The sequence below is a fragment of the Argiope bruennichi genome, chromosome 4, assembly GCF_947563725.1.
Source record: "Argiope bruennichi chromosome 4, qqArgBrue1.1, whole genome shotgun sequence".
In the NCBI taxonomy this organism is placed as follows: domain Eukaryota; kingdom Metazoa; phylum Arthropoda; class Arachnida; order Araneae; family Araneidae; genus Argiope; species Argiope bruennichi.
In genome coordinates, this window is record NC_079154.1 from 94,319,585 (window position 1) to 94,342,413 (window position 22,829).

Below are 22,829 nucleotides of genomic sequence, written 5' to 3' on the forward strand. Positions count from 1 at the left end.
ATATATATATATATATATATATATATATGTATTGAAATTGCTGATTATTATTTTTTTTTCATTTTTATGCATCGAAGATTCATAAAAGAGAGAAAATGTTATTTAATGATTTAACGTAAATGGAAATATAAACACAGTAATTTTCTAGGTATTCATGCTTGATAGATATTTAATTTAGGGTTTTGAAACTTACGATTAACAAATTATAATGCAAATATTAATTTGAATTTAATTATATTATTATGATTTTGTTTTTCTCCCCTGTCAAAGCAATGAAAAGTATTTAATAAATTCTTTGAAATCAGAAGATTTGAAATAAGTTTTCTAAAACAATTTTGCGCATTAATTAAATAAATTTGGAATAATTTGTTAAACAGTATTGATTTTTCTCTTACCGAAAGAATATCAAATGAATTGCAATATTTAATGTTATACTTTCTGCATGAGTATTTATTGCAGCATTTATTGCTATTCTTTATGTATTGTTCTTGTAAGTATTCTTAGAAGGCACGGGCCATAGTGTTTATTGAATAAATATTATAAGTATTTTTTTAAACTTTACATATAAAGAAAAGAATTAAAGAATCAATTGACATAAATATGGAATAAAGATCTTTATCACAAAGAGAGTTTAAAGACAAAATATATTGTTAAATGTCTACTCAACTGCCATCTACCGAACATACTGAGAACAGCGAAGCAACAATATGCATAGAAATATATATAATCTTGCATACAAAATGTACGATTTATATTCAGTTAGGTTTATTTAGATAAATGGCACAAAAGTTATGACTATGCTATTCCAAATATGTGATAGAAGGAAAACGAAATTGCAAAGCATATGTTAGAATTGAAATGGATGGGAGTGATGCATATGTAACTAAAATCATATATATTTAATCAAAAAATAATTATGATATTCATAATATTATGAAAGTTAATAATGTAATTGAAAACACTCTTTTCAAAGCACGTTAGTGTGAAAAAGTCAAGAAGTGTCCAGAAGCAAAAACCATTAAAAAAATAAATCAAGCATCAAGCAAACAGAGAAATAAAATTGCAGCCCTTTAACTTGGTGTATTATTTTAGAGTTTCTTGTCTCAGACGGAGATACTTAATTTCGAATTTAAGAAATAAATAATAAAATAAGTTTATCGAAAAGATTTTTAAAAATTTCTACTTAAGTGCAGTTTTATCAGAATTGCAAAGTTTATAAAAAGTTATTGTTATTTTTACTTTTTAAAAACAGGTTGAATTTCTTCAATAGCTTTCTAATATATGGTTTTCAATTATAGGTGATTCAACTTTATTTTCCTTTTTATTATTGGGAATATAGTTTATTAGCATAGATTCCGAATGCAGGAGAATTAGTTTCATGAAGAAGTTTTGAGTGATTTGCCATATATATTGTTTAGAAGAATAATCGATCTGCATAATAGCAAAATTTGAAAAGTATCAGTATAAATATAGATGTTTATTTTTCTGAATTCGATTCCCTTTGATTTTTTTTTTTTCAAATTAAGGCTTAGGATCCTTTTTAGCAGCCTATGAATTAGAAATATCACAATCTGAATGTGTTTTAAAAATATATATAAAAGATATTTATAGCAATAAAATCGTTTCTTATGTTTAGCGGTTTTGAGTTCTTATCTTAGTAAGTGCATCCAAAAATAAGCGATTTGACAAGTTTCAAGATTTTAGAATAAGTAAGAGCTTTTTTAATATTGTGCTGATTTTTTTCTAGTTTTCAGTGAACTAAGATATGAAGTATATGTACATAAAGAATTCAAGCATTTCTCTACAGAATTACATTGAACACTGTTGCATTTCCTGTAACGCCGATGCATGTCAGTGTCACACGGCAAGAAGGATTTGACTGTCCGATGCTTTGGCATTTGAAACAATGAAGTGGTTCGGAGATATACAATTAGATAGAGTGATTGCACCCTATTTTTTATTATTTACTTAGACAACTTCATAGAATTTTATCTTAAAATTAAGCGCTTAGAAACAGATCATTTATTAATATTGATATATATCTTATCTTACTGTCTTGTCATAAGGATTTATTTGTATTTCTTAATAATTTGATTTATTTGGATATTATAGTTCTTAATAATTTGAATTTCCTTTTAAATGGGACATTTAATTTTCCTCAGATATAACCTTTTGAATGAATTCAGATACATATGGGAGAGATGGTTTTTTGAATATTGGAAATTTTCTTAAATTTGCTGAGATTACTTTGAGATTATACTTTGAAAAGTAAGTCACCAAAATTGTTTTGAGTGCATGTTACCTTTAATTTTTTTTTCAAAATATATAGTCTTCAGATATGGATGCGATATGCGAAATGAAATCACACATTTATTATCGAATAGGCATGGAAAAAAGTCTGAACTGCAAAGTGATGCTATGGTGATAATTTTCATCAAATTATTCTTGGTTATATATTCTCTACTGTTGAGCAAATTCATTCACGTATTTATAAAATAAGATTTGAATCCACGGAATTCTTATTCTGATTCTATGTAAATTTTAAACTATTTGCTTTGTTCTTATAAATAAACCTTAAAAAATCAACAGTCGATTGACTATAAGTAAACATTATCCGAGCTCTATATACATTATTTTTTAAAGATTTTCTTTTTTCAGCAACACGTTCTACAGTCAGTTCTGTGGTAAGAAGCAGAAAACACATTCAACGATATATATCTTTGTTGGGTTTTTTTTAAATTAGTATTACTATACAAATTTAGAAATATGAAATATTATATGTTGGAAATATGTCAGATGGTCAAAATTGTCTTTTCGTTTGTATAGTCAATCAGTCTTTCTGAAATATGTCATTTCACTGCTTTTGCATCTGTAGGGCACTAGAAGTAGTTAATATTTAGTTATAAATAAATGAATTACTGATCTATATCGAATGCAATTTTGATAAATGAAACAAATGACCGTCTGGTAATTCAGTATGCCAAAGCTAATTAATAATAATAATTGAATCTAATCCTTAATGCAATGTTTCAACACCATTTCTTCTGTTGTCACATATTGCTTAAATAAAGTCAAATGCATCTATAATCTGATGTTTCAACATGTAAACAGAAGATGCACACATTTTTCTCTAACATACAATGATATATTCAATTTCCTTTGAGAAAATAACTTAGAACACAATTTCTACCACTTTAGAGAATCAGTTGAATTGTTTCTTTTATTTGTAATTACAAATAATTCACATTTAGATTTTTAGAAGTAAATTTGACCTAAAATGAATTTTTTTCAACTCGGTGAAATATCCTTTCAACTTTATTTTATCATTTTGTACAGTGGCTGCATTTTTAATACAGGAGAGTATTTTTGTTCAAAAGTGATTCTCATTCCTTTAGAAATTATTCATATAAAATTAGCTGTATTTTATCGAGATATGTTTCATGTATTATAAAATATTTCCTCTTGTATGATAGATGCAAAATATGATGGGAAGAAATGTTTTTAAAATCAAATAAATAAATATTTAAAAGAAATAATGATTTTCAAATACTGAAAAATTTGTAATAAACTAAGAATCACTCGAATTTGAAATCAAAGTGAGAAGTTAAGTGACTAGAAAATATGTATCATAAATAGATAACCAAAGCATATTTTCTCTGAAAAAGAATTTGATTTCTCCTATTTTATCATTATGAAGAAATAATACAAAATAAAAACCTCTACACCGATTTGCAAATTACTTCTGTGATGATAAATAAAAATAGTACCTTCTTATTTTTAAATCCAGTTAATGAAATAATTCTAATGATAATCATAAACCCTCTTCTTTCACCAAATTTCTTTTTTTTTTCGCTGAGAATGATAAATTAGAAAACTGTGATTATCTTTGCGAATAATACCGATAAATATGTGCACAGTTCGTTAATCAATTTTTTTCTTTTTCTTATTGATCGGAATATATTTTTCTTGTGTATATATTAGATTAATATCATCACTTTAAATTGTTTAACGAACCAATATGATGAAATGATATCTTCCACTTAACTGATATGGCATTTTTTTTTTTTTTTTTTTTTTTTTTTTTTTTTTTTTTGCTAAAAGGAAAATGACAGTTATATATCTTTATGCATGTTCTGGTTATAATTGATTTCAACAACTAAAAGAAAATCAATAAAGGGAAATTCAATTCTTTTTATTTATCCTACATTAAATCATTATTAATTAAAAAGTATTACTGGAGATCTACTTTATTTAAGATTTAATGTTATCAGTACTTTCATAAGTAAATCATCAAAATCAGCAACACATACCTATGATAAAAGAACTGTCTGCTGAGAATGTTCTAATGTTATTGGTTTTAATTTCTCGTACACGAATTATACAAAAAATATGTTAATTCTCAAACCTGAAATCGAACCTTTATGAATCCCCACGTTTCGTCCTTCCTTCAGTTTGATAAGCATATGTTTGGCATTATATTTCTCTATCTGGGATTGTTAAAAAATGCTTTGAACTAGTCAGATGAAATTTAGTGCATGGAGTTTAGATCAGATTTGAAAATTCTTATGTAATTTTGAATAAAATCCATTGAGAAGAAATTTGTCTATCTGGTTGCACAAATACAAGTCAGCTCAATATTTTCAAAAAGTAAGGAAATATATGTAAAGTTTAGAATAGAGGTTTAGCATCCAAAATGTAGATTATCACATTTGAGCTAAATAAGTGAAAGGCTTGACTCTCTATTAGTCTGTACCTCAGTAGACACGTGGAATAGTGTAAATAAAATCAAAGAAAATAGGTTTGTGATCTTTTAGCTATAACAACAGTTCCGTTGGAAAAACTGCATATAAAATACATATACGTACGAAAGATTCATTAAATATGCTAGATCCAAGCTTTATATCTCTACTACTCAAATTATACTCAGTAACATGATAGCCCATATGGGCCAAGGCCTACAGTACCTATATCTGCTTTCTTGACTTAAGATGCAAAGCATATGTCTCGGTTAGGTCTTCAGCTTAACGCATAACACCCAGAGTTTAGTTCCTAAGCATGCTTGGACTTCAGTTTATCGACCCACTGAAGGGATGAAAGGCTGAGTCGACCCTGCCTAGCACGAGAATCGAACCTGTGCTTTGAGAGCGAGAAGCGCTACCATTACGCCACCTCGCTTCGCCTTATATCTCTATTTCATTACTATTATTTACCAACCGCATGCAAGACATTCGTAATCCTGTTCAATATCCGCAATTTCTATTCTATTAGAGGAAGAGGATTCTTTATTGGAGAATGTGCGAAATAATTACGAAGAGACTATTGCTCTGGTTTATATTGAAAACAGGGCCGCATCTATCTTATAATCATCCATTTATAAAAAAGCCTCAAAATTTGTTAACAGTTTCATCTTAAATCATTGTTCTGAATGTTTCGGACAAAGGATTGTTATTCCTTGTTTCGAAATAAGGATTTTTAGGAGCAAGAAGGTATTTTATAAATTTCATGTATCATACATTTCATTTAGAATTAAGTTGCCAGTGAATAAAGAATAAATTCACGAAGGTATTAACTAAGAAAGAACCTATTATATGTAATGCTAAGAACGGAGAATGTCTGCTTGAGATGTTCTGCTCTTCTATTCTGCAGAATTAGATGACTGCTTTGTGTCAGATTGTATCCTTTATCTTTTTTTTTTATCTATGAAATATTATATTCGCATTTTTTTCGTATATTCGTATATTTAGCTATGAAGTATTATATTTGTATTTATAAAAAAAACTATATTAAGGTTTTTTTGTTTTGTTTTTTTAATTTCCAGATTCTGCTTTAATATAGACTGTACACGTCGAGCATGTGTCACTTCACCGATTTTCTTCTAGTACATTTGAGAATATACTGATAAAATATCATCAAAGGGTCCTTCTATATTCTATGAAAAAATTGAATGTTTAATTTTGTTGTGGATTTAAGAGGCTGAATCACATTATTCAATAACATATTATCTTTTTTCTGTTGCGATAACAATTAAATAAAATTTGGATTAAGTCCAACATATTCAATGCAAGAAGCAAATTTGCCCCTTTCGAACAACAATGAGTAGCAGGAAGGCAGAAAACCACATTGATAATTGATATTTTTAGTACATGCGATATAAAATTTTTAAGTCTAAAAAAAATGGAAATTATAACATTTAAAAAGACCCCTCATCCTTGACCTAGCCTTGAATCCGATTCCGATCTCTCCAAATGTTCTAAGACGAAGTAATCCTTTTTGATGATTTAGATACAATGGCAAAATCCAAAAGAATATAAATTTTAATTAAGTGTATGCCTCTGGTAGCGATATAAAGAATTTTCACTTGGCTAGAGTTAAATGTTTCTGGAAGAGTTTGGAGTTTCTTTAAGATAAAACATGATCTTTATATTCCACATTTAAAGAACAAATTACTGCCTTCCAGCATCATTTTTCTGGTGATAAAGAAGAAAACAAGTTCTATCTTAAATTCAAAATTATATGTATCTTGAATATAAGATAGAACTTAAGATAAAGAACTGGAGAGTCAAATTCACCTCATCAATATAAAAGACGGAAAAAAATGGGAAAGTATGCTAAGTTTATGAACTTTCGAGGAAGGAATTTTAATGAAAACTACCAGAGCAAATTAATTTAGGGTGTAATATTCACATAATACAGCAGCTTAATGTTGGTCAGTTAGTTAGTTACATAAATTAAGTAGTTGCATAAAGTTACAGAAATTAAGCTCTTGGAAATGTGTGAATGCTAAAGACCTTTACAACTTTGAAGTTAAAATTAAGATGAGTTTTAATTTTTAATTAAATAATATTGAATGTAATTATATATATTTTTCTATCTTTGCCATTGTTTTTTTATCTATTTATCTTTCCAAGATCTGTATAAACATTTTTAATTAATCACTGGCTGTTAAGTAAAATCTCTTTTTGTATTTATTTTCAATAACTTAAGAAGCACATGATATACCAGGCATGTCAGAAAAAATATTTTGAAAGCTTTCTTGAAAAAATAATTTTTTTAACATAATGACATCTTGCCATTTTATGCAAAAGAATAACAAACCATATTTTACTGCAATTATTTAACATTTCAGAAACGCTATGTATGCATAGATCCAAACAGCAGTATTTTTTACCTGGTGTTACGGTAAAAGAAAATGTAAAAATAAAATTGTTTTTTACAAAGAAAGCACTTAATGTCCTTTTGTATAACTTTCTCGAGAAACAAAATATTTAGTAATGGACCAAATAGGAATAAGTATTCATGTCACCATTAGAGTACGTAATTATGTAACATGCTAATTAACCATTGAAAAACTCTGATGGTAAAAAAATTTTTTTTTAGAAAAAATAAAAAAATCAGGATTTTTTTTCGTACGCATATATTAGACAAGCATTTACAAAACATATTTGTTTTGTCACTTGTTTTAAAAGAGCTTAAAAGGTAGCTTGTTTATTTACAGAAAGTTGAATCCAGCATAATAAATTATCTGGAAAACAGATTCCATTTTATATTTCTAGTATGTATATTTGTCACATGTATTTTGTCCATAGCTAAATATATCTGATATCCTTTCCTATGTTATATTTCGCTAATATATATATATATATATATATATATATATATATATATATATATATATATATATATATATATATATATATATATATATATATATATATATATATATATATATATATATATATATATATATATATCTTGTTGCCTTTCTGAGTGCATATGTCATTTATTATTGTTATATTTATAGAACCTAAATGCTGATTAAATCTACCGTTTTATATGCAATCAATATTATTATATACTAGGGATTATAATCGTTTCAAATGTCATTTAATTTGATAGGATATTAACTGTTTTGTATTCTTCTGACTTTTCTTGTTCAACAGTATTTACAAATTTTGTATGGCAATCTGTGTTTAATTTTAAAATTTATCTCAGTACATTCCTTTGCACGCTACATAAGAAGACTTTATTAATGGCATTTGTATTAATATTTTTGAAAACCTATTACATGCATTTATGTATATAAATAAAATTTGTGAAGATATTTAAAACATTTGTAAACTACTATGTATTAGTTTTTTACATGTGTGTTAGGTATTCAAATTATTGTTGATAGTCTATAAGGATAGTTAGGGTTTTAGAAATAGTCCTTTTTACGATACAGAATTAGATCACAAAAAAGTGAGACCGACTGCTACAAGAGATTCTTTATCATTGGACTAATTAAAAGGACTGCAGATAAAATTGTTAAGAGAGTTTAATGGGTAACACATTTACAACAGGGTGTATGTTTAGCTACAGATAAATAAAACCGTTTAAACGCTGCCTTTAAGGTCCATGAAAGTTTGTTGTTAATATCGCAGATTACTTGCCAGTATTCCGCAAATATTAGAGAAATACTGGCTAGATTCGAACACTGGCTATATTAGCGAATTATTATTTCTACTTATTATTGGCAATTCTGTTGCTGCTTAATTTTTAATTTTTATTCCATTTAGACTTTTTATTTTATTCTATCTCACTTGATTTACTATAAACTTTTATTTTCATTAAATAATTGACATAAAAAAACCTGTTGCAGTCGTCCTTATGCATTTATGATTTTATCGTAAAAATGATTAGTTTACTTGTGTATGGCCTAGCCTTTAAGTTTGTAAATGGATCTCTTACTTGCCTTTTTACTCGCGGAGTTGATTGAATAACTTATTAATTTTTACTTTGATGACTTCGAAAGCTGAAAATATATGTGATACAAAGTTTCATCGTGTAAAATTCATATTTTGTAACTATTCATCATATCAAATGATTGAATTTTATTAGAATCGCATTTAATTTTTCAATCCTATTATTAATATTACAAAATACCCTACAATATTGTTAAGACATCTTCAAAATATTGGCCTGTATTTAGAATACTGAACGACATCGTAGAATATATATAACAGACTCCTAATGACATTTTTTTTATTTTCAAATATATTTTATTTTAATTCTGAGCAAAAGCGTTCAAGAAAACAAAACATCTATTTATAATGTATCTCAAGATAAAAATTTAGACAGGGCAACTTAACCTTTATCAACTAAATCCTGATAACTTTTTTGATTTTTTACACTTCTAAAAAATCTAGATTAGAATCGAAGTTTATAGGAGAATTACTTTAAATTAATTTGATGGAACAAAATTTTAAATAAAGTTATTCTTCGAGCAATTAAATTACCTTTAAAAAGAACGAAATTGTAAATAAAGTTATTCTTCGAGTCATTAAATTACCTTTTAAAAAAAGAAACTAAAGAATTATAGGAATCAAACGAAACACTATTTATAAATCACTAAACTCTGGAATATAAAGTGTCTTACAATGCAATGTTTTAATAGAGTTTATCAAGCATATTCCCCAACATTCGAATTCCTTATAATGAGTTATTAAATAGTGAGTTATAAAATAGTTATTGATCATATCACTTCTGCTTCCATTTTTGAAGTCGAAATTTCTTCTATTCTATTTACAATTTACGAGAAAATATTTTTATTAACTTTGAAAAAATTAAGTATGCTGTAAAATGTGTAGGTCAATTTTTGAAATGAAGTATGAAATATATTTTATTAGAATCTTGTCTTGTTGATTGCGTATTACAAAGACATAATTAGAAACTAATAATGTCATTATCAGTTATTTTAAAATTATATGCATAAGTAAAATTCAGTAACAATTTTTTTTATATTCTTTTGAATTCCTTGGTAGTCCCAACAATGTACAATTGTGAAATCATTCTAGATTCACCGAGAAAAAATGTATGAATGTATCTGTGATTGAAACTTAAACTTTCGAATCGGAAGCAGTATCTGTTATTGAATTTTAATTGTAAAATATGTTTGCAAAATATTTAATCTTGTATTTTAAAAATGAATTTTAAAAAATCAAAGTGTTTTAATGTCGGTCTAAATGAAGCATATAAGAAAAAGTCAAAATTATTTTACAAAAAATGCACCTTATTAGAGATTCTGTTTATCGGCTGCTATATTATCTTTAAAGATTTTCAATTAAATATTTTATCCTATTTTGGCATAAGAATTTAATTGAAGTCTATTATTCAAAACCAAATTGTTTAAATAAATATTTTTTTCCTGTCAAACTTTATTATATTCGTTTTAACTATAGCATTAATTTATGGATATAAATTTTGTTACAAATTTATTAAAGTATTTTCTTCATTGGGAATTTTATATATATATCTTCTAGATGTTTAACAATGTTTTATAAATTTAACAAATCTTTGAAACACATGCGTGTACTTACATTTATTGTTAACAACTTTCATACTTATGAATCACATATCATGGAGCTTTCATGGCTTATTTGATAGCAATAAGTATGTTGATAAATAAATATTTATTGATTTTAGTTACAAAACATCTATATTAAATATTATTAATTTTCATAATTTGTACAATTTCACATAAAAGATATGTATCATAAAGTTGTTGATAAATGGGTATTTATCATTTAATGAATAAATAAGATTTAGATCTTTAACAATAACATTTCATATTCTTAACACAAACTTTTACAGACACATTTGAAAATAATAATATTCTGAATCAAACTTTTCATATACAAAACAATCATTCAACTACTTTTATTTCCGAATTGACCATTATAAAATATTTCTACAATGTGATATAATGGAACAATAAATAGATTCCGCAAAACAAAGTAAAATTAAAAGAAATTTAGAGAAACACTTTGTAAAGCATTCTGATTTGAAGAATGCTTTATAAAATAATATATAACCGTTGATAAAAAAAATGATAAAATGATGAATATTAATGAAATGAGGAACACAAATATAAATACAAATAAGATTACTAAATATAAAATATCACCACATTGTAAGGTACTTTGGAAGAACCAAACATACCTTGTTTTATGTATATATTTATGCAAATAATATGTATAATATTAAACATAAAATATGTAATTCTATAATAAGTATACATCCGGTGTTTTCAACTTAATTCCGCTTGCATGACAACTCAAATATTACAATCTATACAGCAAATTTTCCTTCCCATTATTTCCAATAAAATATTTCAGTGACATAAAACTATAAAAATTTTGTTGAAAAGCACATATACATTTCAGCGTATGATCAAAAATAAACAAAATCCAAGAAAATAAACAATACTATAAGAAGAAATAATACTCGACTGGTTATTTCAACACCAGCTTTACCATCTTTAACACAACAAATATACGTATATTTCAATGTCGACAAATATACATTCATTTAATTTTGTCTTTTCGAAAAAATTAATTGGTTAGGCAGCCATAAAAGTTTATATTCCATGTACATAACTGAAGAAAAACTTCTCTTTAATCTACGTAAGGGGCCTTGTGGATTGATTTCCAGTCCACTCTGAGCATTTCCACTTCTACGACCGCTTAAGGTATTTTCGCGAACTCCATTTCAGGACCAACAGACCGTTTTCCTAATCCAAAGGAAAACCTTCTCTTGATATATTCGTCTATGTCATCGTTAATAGTTTCTCGCTTTCCTATCCCTTGCGTAGTCTTCATGGGAATATCTTGCTTCTCTAGATTGGCGTTAAATTCGTTCTGATCATCATTTTTCTTTCCCAGACCAAATGCAAATCGGCTATCACCATCTCTTCGCTTACCGAGACCAAATGCAAAGCGACCACGATCATCTTCTCGTTTACCAAGGCCAAATGCGAATTTATTGTGATCCTCATCACGTTTGCCTAGACCAAACGCAAAACGATTTCCTTCTTCACCTCTTTTACCCAAGCCAAATGCAAATCTACTGTTATCCTCAATATCTCTTTTACCAAGACCAAACGCGAAACGGTTATCTTCTGCAGATCTTTTACCTAGACCAAAGGCAAATCTTGAATCCTCTTGTCCTCTTTTCCATGGACTGAGTTCAGAGTCATCTTCGTGTATATCCCTTTTTCCAAGACCGAACGCAAATCTATCTTCAGGCCCACGTTTCCCTAAACCAAAAGCAAATCGGTCTTCTGGTCCTCTTTTCCCAAGACCAAACTGAAATCTATCTTCGCGTGCTCTTTTACCTAAACCAAATGCGAATCTATCTTCAGGACCACGTTTTCCAAGACCAAAAGCAAACCTGTCGTCAGGACCTCTTTTCCCTAGACCAAACGCAAATCTATCTTCAGGACCACGTTTTCCAAGACCAAATGCAAACCTGTCTTCAGGACCTCTTTTACCAAGCCCAAATGCAAATCTGTCCTCGGGTCCTCTTTTGCCAAGCCCAAATGCAAATCTGTCCTCGGGTCCTCTTTTGCCAAGACCAAATGCAAATCTGTCCTCGGGTCCTCTTTTACCAAGGCCAAATGCAAACCTGTCTTCGGGACCTCTTTTGCCAAGACCAAATGCAAACCTGTCTTCGGGACCTCTTTTACCAAGACGAAATGCAAACCTGTCCTCGGGACCTCTTTTACCAAGACCAAAAGCAAATCTATCTTCTGGTCCCCTTTTCCCTAAACCAAACTGAAAACGGTTTTTTTCTCGTTTTCCTACCCCAAAACTAAATCTTGCCGGATCAGCTCTCTTTTTACCTAAACCAAATCCGAATCGTTCAAAATTACCATCTCGTTTTTCTTCATCGGACTTGACCTCATCCTCCAATGCTTCCATAATTATATCAGCTTCAATGCCTACAGGTTTGTTTTCTGTTTCAGAATAATCTGTGCTCTTTTTTCCCAAACCGAAACTGTAGGACTGAGGAACTCTCTTTGATTGTTCAACTGTATCAGAATAGATGTTTGAAGAAGGTTCGCCTTCATGATTATTGCTGCTCTTCGTTGGAATCTCTTTCGTCGTGTCGGCAATATTTACAGATAAAAGTAGGAGTAGGCAAAACACAGAAATAACTTGGCAGACGCTATTCACAAAGTATGTGTGACGCCTGAAAAATAAGAAAAAAAATTAAGCTTTAAAACATATTTAGTAATCATATTAATATATCTAAAAATAAAAACTATATTTTAGTTTTAGAAAATTATATGCTTGAGGACTAAGAACTATTCCAAATCTGGGTAAGTCTATTTTTTTCTTTCTAAAATTTATGATCTATCAGATATTGATTCTAAAATAAGATAATGAATATGTTTCATAAATATTTTTTTGTATATTTATATGAAAAAAAATATTTATATAAAATTATTTTATATAAATATTATAAAATATATATAATATATATTTAATATTTATATAAAAAACGGCTTCACACATTTTTTTTTATTATAAAGTGATCGTTCAAAATCCGAGTTTCAGTCATAAGCAAGCAGTTAAGAAGCTTTGGTCAGATGTCAAATGTTAATTTTGTAAAATTAAGGTTTTTACTTTTCACGAAATTTTAATGTAAAAAATGGTTTGGTTATCAAGAAATGATTCTTGTATCTGATATGATAGTCATTTTCAGTCTTTATTTCGTATTTTGCCGACGAAGAATTTCTAATCCGTAATCTTAAAAGTAGCTTGCTTCATTTTCGAAAGAATAATATTTCGTTTCCAAGGTAAGTGGCAGTTCATTTTTTTGTGGACATAGTGACTTCGAATAGTGGTTAGAGCATGAGAATTACACCTGATTTATAGGAAACTTCCTTCGCGAATTTCAACATTAAAGATTAAAAAAATCCACCTCGTATTTCCATTCTTTCAACCATGAGCTCGTTTTAGTTACGAGAAACAGCTGTGAACCAAAGTTTTATACCGATAATTTGACCCACTCTGTACCTAAATTCAATCGGAAAGTTTCATTGTTCGATATTAATATTTTGTAATTGTTGGTCACAATGACCTCAGAATTAAAATCATGGTTATGGTGATATCTTTTCTTTATTTTGAAAATAAGAAAAGAGCATTATGATCTAATAACATTAGATATTCAATTTTAAAAAAATCATTTATTACATTATAATATCATTCTATTAACCGCAATATTCCAAATTTATATTATTAGATCTTAAACACACTCTAGGTCATTTATTTTAATCAATATAAAAATGCAAAGTACTTGTTTGCAATGTATTCTATATTTCCAATACATATTAAGGTAAAAGTGAATTTTAGTGTGCACCCAGCTGCGCCAAAAATGCCAAGTCGCCAATAAAGATGGCGGACAAAATAAACAAATACTTCCGCGGAACAGTTACGGTTACTATTTCCCGCCATCTAATTAGAACTTCTTACTGATAAGTATTTTTTTTCATACTGCCCGGTGACTTCGGCATCTGTAGAAGGCACCGGGCAGAATTTTTTAACTTAAAAAAACATCCTACGGCTTCGCTAGCAGCGGGAGCGGGAACCTAGTAGCTTCGCTAGCACATTGAACATAAAGACTGTGTGGAAAACAGAAACAGTACATAACCAAGAGAAAAGAAAAAACGGTGAAATAAGCAATCGGGACATTCTCCATACAAAATTTCAAACAAACATACTTTCCCCACCTTCATCAACTTGTAAAAAAATATATTCCACTCACCCTCCATCCATTCTGCCGGTTCAATATCAAACCATTCTCAATACAAAATTTCAAACAAGCATCCTTTCCTAATTTCATTAACTCGTAAAATATATATGTATGCATATTTAACTCGACCTTCATCCATTCTACAGGTTCGAAATAATCCCGACATAACAAATTATGAAGAGAACCAACCGTTATAACACCAAAAGAATTACGAGAACTGCGAAGAATTCCATTTGCAGCTGTCTTTGAAAGTGAGAGTGCAGACGATATTTTTAAAGCGAATACTGACAATTAAAAATTGCAAAAGAATAAATATTTTCTGTTCGTATTCACATTAAAAAAAGAAAGAAGAAAATAACTTTTAATTATAAGCTTAAATTTCTTTTTTTTAATAAATTTTAATTATAATAAAGAACAAAAGTAAAATCTTTAATCGATATTTTTTTAATATTTTTAATTTAACAATTTCATAATTTAATTGTAGTTTAAGTACAACTCAACCATTGCAAAAAGTAGTAAACAAAACAGCAGTACGGTTGCTATAAGAGGGATCCGATGGGTTGCAATATTGGCGACAATCGGCTGGTGCACACTAATCTTCACTTAGGCCCATATTAAATTAATTTCTGTTTAAAATACGTATTTAAATACTAAAATTGATTAGATTCTCAGAATACATCAACAGAATATATTGCCGACTGGGTGAAATAAAAAAAAAGTAAATGTGAATTCATGTAATTTATTTCAGAGAACACAAAATAAAGATTAGTCCCTCAGAAAATTATTAAAGAAAAGAAGGGAATACGTGAAATGACTGTTTTACGGCATTCGAATTTAAATATTTCCCTAACGATTTTGAAAATGTGAATGCATTTAAATCAATTTCCATACAAAAAAATTGCAATTATAGGAAATTTTAATAATATGAGTGAATTCATTTTACAGGTACTTGTGCATTTTTCATCACATTACTTATGATCATTAAAAAAAAATACTATAACGACATACAGCGATTAACTTAAACTACCCCATACCACCAATATAATCCCCATCATCTTTGTTCTTCCTCCGATATAAAGTCATCAGATTTTATTATTATCAAAGGAATTGAACGTTTCTATTTAGGAAGCAATTAACTGCGGTGTTACTGGCGTTGCGTTTAATAAGCTGCAGTTGCTTCACCTTCTTGATTATGCATAACGACCACATAAGGAAGGAGATATTAAGTTAGTTTTATGATCTTTATCAATGCTGGCTTTATCGCTAAGCAGGTATCTGAAATGATATCTTACGAAACTGGAAGTTTATGGCTTAGACATTATTTAAATGACGGTTCTATATTTGACCTTCCTGCATTTAAAAAATTTCAATCATATTATATTTTAAAATTGCTTTAACTGATATTTTAAGATTACAATTTCTTACCGTAATTGCTTTGCTTAAAACGAGCTATGAATAAAAGGTTAGAGCATTAAGATGTGCTCGTATGAGAACAGATTAGATAACAAACTAAATCGCTATTTAGAAGTCTGGATTTCTTCTCAAATATAATATTGATTCTTCTCAAAATAATATAACATTGATTGTAATATCGTTTTATTCTCAAAATAGCTAGTTTTAAAGGGTTTTTATTGCAATATTACGAATTCTGGAGGGAAGGGGTTTCAGCTTCGATACTTAAATCCATCCAAAATATTCTATATGAATGAAACTATGGCTTTATTGCTTATGATTAAAAATTAAAAAAAAAAACATGGAACAGCATTCACGCTACCTCAAATTAGCATTCATGCTACTTCATAGTGAGAGGTTAGTCAACCAAATCAAAAATGAGTAAAGCAGTTTGAATATAAGAATTCATGTTTAATTTCATATAGCAATTAATTTATAATCGAATGAGTGAGATTAGTTTTTTGAATTATTTTCATTTAAGTTATAATAAATAAAAACATTTATTCGAATTCAAATTATTCTTGCACTAAGAGATTCTGATATAATTAATAAATGTATAAAATCCTTTCAAACTGCTAGCATAGATCTATTGGATTCCTAATTATATCAATATGGAAATATTGATGTTATTATTCTGTGTTTCTTTACTTAAGCCTGAATGTGAAGAAGTTATATTTCTATATATTATGATCGGAGAAACAAAAGATCAAATTAAATCCCGGATCATGATTTCTTCAAAAGATTTATTACTATATGTGGGTTTGCAATTGAGATTCTGTCTATTCATAAAACCCGGATTGTGCATATGCGGGCGTAGAAAACTATTAGATCCTTAAAATTGCTTTTATAGTGTTACTTCTGGGAAAATAAGATTACGATTCTGAAATATATTCAAGCCCTTTTGATGTTTATTACAACAGTGTGGCAAAAGTAATCTCGTTTCATTTACCAGTTTTATATATTCTATAAATCTCTGAATTCACGGGTGTTCGGATAAGGTATTGTAAACTCACTGCTTCAAGACTAGGTCATTTGCATAATACCGAGTCTATAACCGATCTGAAATTTGTTGGACCTAGTCCATATTAACTGCGTGATGAGAGACAATATTTTCTATAGTGGGATGCATAAATTTAAAGGAATGCTAATTTAAATAGATTATAATTACTTGCAACCCCCCCAAAATAGCCATTGAGTTATTTCGAAGTGGAACGTTAACCCTTTGCATTCTGTAAAGTAATTCGATGCATAATTCACTTATTAAAAGGATTGGTTTATTGCTACAAAAGTATAAATATATAATTATTTTAAGTCAAATTTCTTTGAAAAATTTATCTTCTGACCACTATATAAATATTTTTTAAAATCTAAATTTAAAAACAAATTAAAACAATCAAATGTCAAAATGTTTTAAATAGTTAAACTAAATAAATTATATTAAAAATTGCTTTATAAAGAAAACTATTAAAATTAATAAAATCATTAAAAAGTGGATAAAAATTATTTCCATTTATTGTAACGTGTTACATATTATGGATTATACGTTATATTCGTTACAAATTGTTAGACAACTCTTCCAGTGAGAAAATATTTAATCCTGTACAGCAGATTCATTTTTAGATATGGCAACATTTCTTTAAAAAAATCTGTTGTCTGGTCTATAAATAATTCAGAATGAATGGAATAGTTAGAAGAAAGCTTCATTTTTCTACATTTTTCACATGGATAAGCTAATTTTACAGCGATGGTATTCCTTTCTCTGCATTTTTTACAAGGATTAGCGAATGTTACAGAGAAAGTATTCCTTTCTTTATATTTCATACAGATAAGGCGAATTTTAAAGAGGAGGTATTAAAATAAAGGAGAAAGGAATTTTAGATTTTTTTTTACTTGTTCCGATACAAACATATTTCATTTGATAACCATTTTAATTTAGTACACATTTAGACGGTTTCGTCTTCATATAAAATAAGTAAACAGTGCTTTATATGACAAGACAAGTTTAAAATTTGCGAATGTGATATACCAGTTATTAAGTGTTAATGAGACAATTTTAAATCGTTTAAAAAGATTAAAATCCATAAAATATGCCAACCATTCTTTTATATTAAACTTCTATCGAAATCCACAATAGTTATGAAATAAAAAAAAATTAAAGATTATTTTTCAAACCAATTTTTTATTAATTTTAAGCTAATTTATTAAAATATATTTACTTTCATGAAAGAAATTCTTCTTTAACTATCTAAAAAAAAATCATATATGAAAAGTGCATGGTAAAAATACAATTACAGTAATCCTCAAAAGATTTATTTCCAATCAGAGTTTCAAAGGGCTTTTCAGAAGAGCCATTTCCTCTTTCACATGATGTTTACTTAGAACTTCAGTGGACTCGAAAGAATTCATTTTAAAGAAAAAATATTTTCCTGTACCATTTACGGGAAAAATCAATATTTTCCCATTCGATTTTTTCCCTAGCATAAAAAAAATGGCAAACTACATTTCTCAATATACAATGGAATGCAAAATATTTTTGTTATCTCAGAGAGCCAATAAAAACTTCAAGTGAACACTTTTGAGGTGCAGATGATTTCATTTTTGCTCAATGAATGATTCTTCAGTTTAATTTTTGTTCAAGAGAAACATAAATATAGCATTTTTACATGCTGAACATTAAAATACATCGATTAATTTGCTAATATGAGCAATTAATATTTTTTCAGTGATAGCATCGTTTCACCCATAATCCTTTATTTTGTCCTGTACTTTTAACACTTTTGAGATGCAGATGATTTAATTTTTTGCTCAATGATTGATTTTTTTAGTTTGTTTTAACTTTTGTTCAAGAGAAACATAAATATAGCATTTGTACAAGCTGAACAATTAATATCTTTTCAGATACCATCGTCTCTTCCATAATCCATTTTATTATGTCCTTTTATTTATAAAATTGAGATTGTTTGATTTTTCTCAATGTTTCCGATATTAATATGCAATCAAAGAATGACTTGCTTCGAACTCATTTTCATAATTTTTTTATCCCTATTATCATTTTTTTACCTGATTTTTTTAAGCCATAAAAGAAGTATGTCCTAAATCATGCCTGCATTCAGAGATTTCAAGAAAAAAATTATATTTTGAAATCAGATAAGGAAAAAAAAAATCTTCACATAATATATTCTGAGATCTTTACACGTTTGCTTTCATCTATGTATTTTTTAATGTTAATGCCTATCATAGAACAACAGAACTATTATAAAGAAAAATAAAGCATATATTCTAATGTACAAAGTGTTCACTCTAATCGTGATTCAATAGCTAATTTCTGAACCTAAAGACAATCATATATTTTTATAGGTAGAAAAATACTTTGGATAATTTAATGGAATAAAAATTGTGATAGATTTAAATAATTATATTTTGTTTCATTATCCGGTAATTATATTTAGTGTCATTTCTGTCACTAAATACAATGCCCTATTTTATTTGGTATATTTGGTAAATTATTTTTGTTTTATTTTTATAACTCTTCTATAATTAAAATTGCCTGGGCTATGAAGCTTTGAATTTCATTATTAAAGCAATCACAATTTATCGTACAAAGGTTGTCATTTGACTGGATAAGCTTCCTTGACTACGTCACCAATCTTGAGTAAAATAGTGATGCTAAAAGCATTGTAACTTGGTCAATATAACTTTTCCTTATTTAAAATGGCAGTTTCAATAGTATGATTATTAATTCAAGCAATATACACTATAATTCCTTCTAACATTTACATTATTTTCCTATTAGAACAATATGCATATCTCTAACGATTTAAAAATTAGTGATTAGGAGATAATTAGTGCATATCCGTATGTTTATAAAAATTTATATAAATCTGATTAGAATATTTTCAATTATTAACATCTTGATTTATTTTGTTTATCTTTGTTAATTGTTAGTATATTTTGATGTTCTAGAAAATCGCCAGTAAAACGCACTTTTAAAGAGACTGTTAGGACGACATTCTACGCCATTCAATAAAATCAAATAATACTCATAAATTTAATTATTTAAATTATAATTAAACAATTAGTTTTAATAGTTATTTAACTATAAAATTAAAATTATCAATGAATTTATTAAATGCATGTTGGTAATTATTTAAATAATTTTCTGTAATCACGAAGAAAATATGTCAAATGATTTCAATGACCAACCAAAAATATTATAATATACTGTTAATTCGGGTGACTTTGATTCGAATTCATCTTCAGGAACCGATATTTGGATTACATTTTTTTATTAATAACAATCATACCTCTTTTTTTAAAACCAATGTAAGAAAAAGACTAATGATTGTGCCTAATTCATTTCAGAAATAATTCTGTAATATTTTGATTTCAAATATATATAAAAAAATAAGTGCACTCAAATATTAATATTGAAAAATAACACATTAAATAAACATTTAAATAAGGCTCCAAGTAAGTTATTTTTTATCTGAAATTTAAATGCAAAATGGGAACTTTAATTTCCTTTTTACTTCGATAACAATAAAAGAAAGATATATATTTTGTGTAAACAATATTTAATATATATACTATTCATTTTTTTATGATATTAAAAGTAAAAAGGAAATTTATAACCGGGCAGATTAGAAAAGAAAACTTAAAAAAATAATTCGCATTCAAAAAGGGTATATAAAGATTAAAAAAAAGTGCATAGTTTCGTTTTTATACTGTACCAAGTTTTCATATATTTTAGAACAATAACTATAAAACAATTTTTGTAACGTACGCTTAAATCGATTTTCCAACAGTAGTATTAAAAATGTAAATGAAATTTTGACTTTTTTAAAATTTAACTCTTTTTCTTTCCTGTCTATGTTGAAACGAACAAATTAATTTCTGTGAAGCAAAAGTTATTAATATTAAATAGCATTAATTTAATATTTTTATAATTTATATTATTTAAACAAAAAAAATTTTAACAGCACAAAATATATGCATATCTAAACTTCAGAATAAGAGATGTGATTTTTATTTACTAGAATTGTTTGATAATTACCTTTTTATTACTGTTTAATTATATTAAACTGTTTTGTAAGTATATGAAAATCGAAATAAAAGTGGTCTAATGATGCTTTAAAAACAGATTTTTTAAAAATTTTAGTCTTTTTATTCATTTGTGAATTATATGGCCTATAAATAGTTCCATTCTGTATAATTTTTGAAATTGGTTTTCAAAATCATTTTATGTCGACCTATATCAGAGAGCGAATAATTTATTATATAAATTAAATTCTTTTTTGTTTAAACTGTAAGAATATTTTTAATTTATAATTTAAAGTTTTATGGGTTATTCGCATTTTAATTTTTGTTGACTAATTTCGTGTTTGAAATTGTGGCCTTCATTTAAAATAAATATACTTGTATCATTTTTTTGTTGTTGAAAATTCAATTCAATTATGAGTATATTTTTTGTAATTTTTATAAAGAAAATGCACCCAATAAAATTTCTCCCAAAGTATTTGTGTTTAGTTCCCATTCCGAAATAAAAATTCGTAGTGTATTTATAGTAACAAGCTAAATTAAAAGAAATATAAACGTATTTGAAAAAAGTTTTTTTTTTTTTTTTTTTTTCATTCTTAGAGTATTTTTATCCTATTCATGATTTTTTAATACTTTGAAGATTATGATGAAATTTTTATAATTTTATTCAGCAGAATGAAGAATATATTAATTAATGATGTATTTAGTTTTTAATTCAAGGAGGATTCAGTTCTGGTATATTTTATAAATCATTAAAACATTTTATAAAAATATTAATTTGTTTGATATTTCATTTTTTACAGTATATAAGCTTTATTCAGTGCTTAAGATAGCATATAGGCTTTTTCGGAAAAAAAAAAATTATCTTCTATAAAAAAGCATTTTCAGAAAAAAAAAAAAAAAACTCGATTTAGATGTTAAATTTTTTGTGCTAAAAGTTTGTTTAAAGTTTAAATATTTTCAAGAGCTATTCAGTTTTTGAAAATATTTAACTCATATAACATACTTTTCAATTTCCGTTCGAAAATCAATCAAGTATATATTCAAGTGTATTATATTATAGTATTTGTTTTGTTTTTTAAATTTTTATAGACATTTAAATTATTTGGGGCATTTAAATTAACATTGGCATTTTAAGGCATACAAATGCTCTGAAAAGTAATTTTTGGAAGTTCAATAATGCTGTCAAATACTGAATAACGTTACACATTTTATAAATTCCTGAAATGTATTTAATGAAACTTAAAATCTCAAGATTTAAATTATGTTTTAGACAACTGTCTGCTGAAATAATGAGCCTTTGCGATCAAATTGAAAATAAAAATATACATATAAATGCATGTCTTCTGAATATTGATTTAGAATTTTATTTGTTATGAATAGGCTTGTTGAAGGCATTTTTCGAGCACCTCTCAGAAAAATCTCACAACAAATTAATTAGGCAAGATTTAATTAATTGATTAAAACTGCTAAGCTTTTGTGACATTCTAGGCAAGTTTTCTTTAGTTTCCGTGTTCGATATAAACCGATACTTCAAGTAGCTGTGATAATATTAATAACTTGCGGCTACATTCCCATGAAGTGTTTTCCTTCAATGTTAGTGGAAGGGTTTATGAATTTTTAAAACAGATATACAGGAATTCGTAAACTTTTTTGCTCGTACGATGACGTAAAGTATAAATTTCTATGACAATCAGTTAAACTGAGTAAAAGAATGCATTTTACTGTATTTAACATAACAGGATATAGTAAATTTGTTATTAAAA

At 27.1% G+C, this 22,829-nt stretch overlaps 1 protein-coding gene across 1 annotated transcript in view; it reads right to left on the minus strand.

The window, feature by feature from the left end:
• Positions 1–10,350: 10,350 nt before the first annotated feature.
• Positions 10,351–22,829, minus strand: part of LOC129966868 (buccalin-like) — an 81,361-nt gene continuing 68,882 nt past the window's right edge. The window contains exon 2 of the mRNA XM_056081473.1: positions 10,351–13,008. Within this exon, the coding sequence (XP_055937448.1) occupies positions 11,502–13,008 (1,507 nt within the window). The 3' untranslated portion in view covers positions 10,351–11,501. The remainder of the gene's footprint in view (positions 13,009–22,829) is intronic.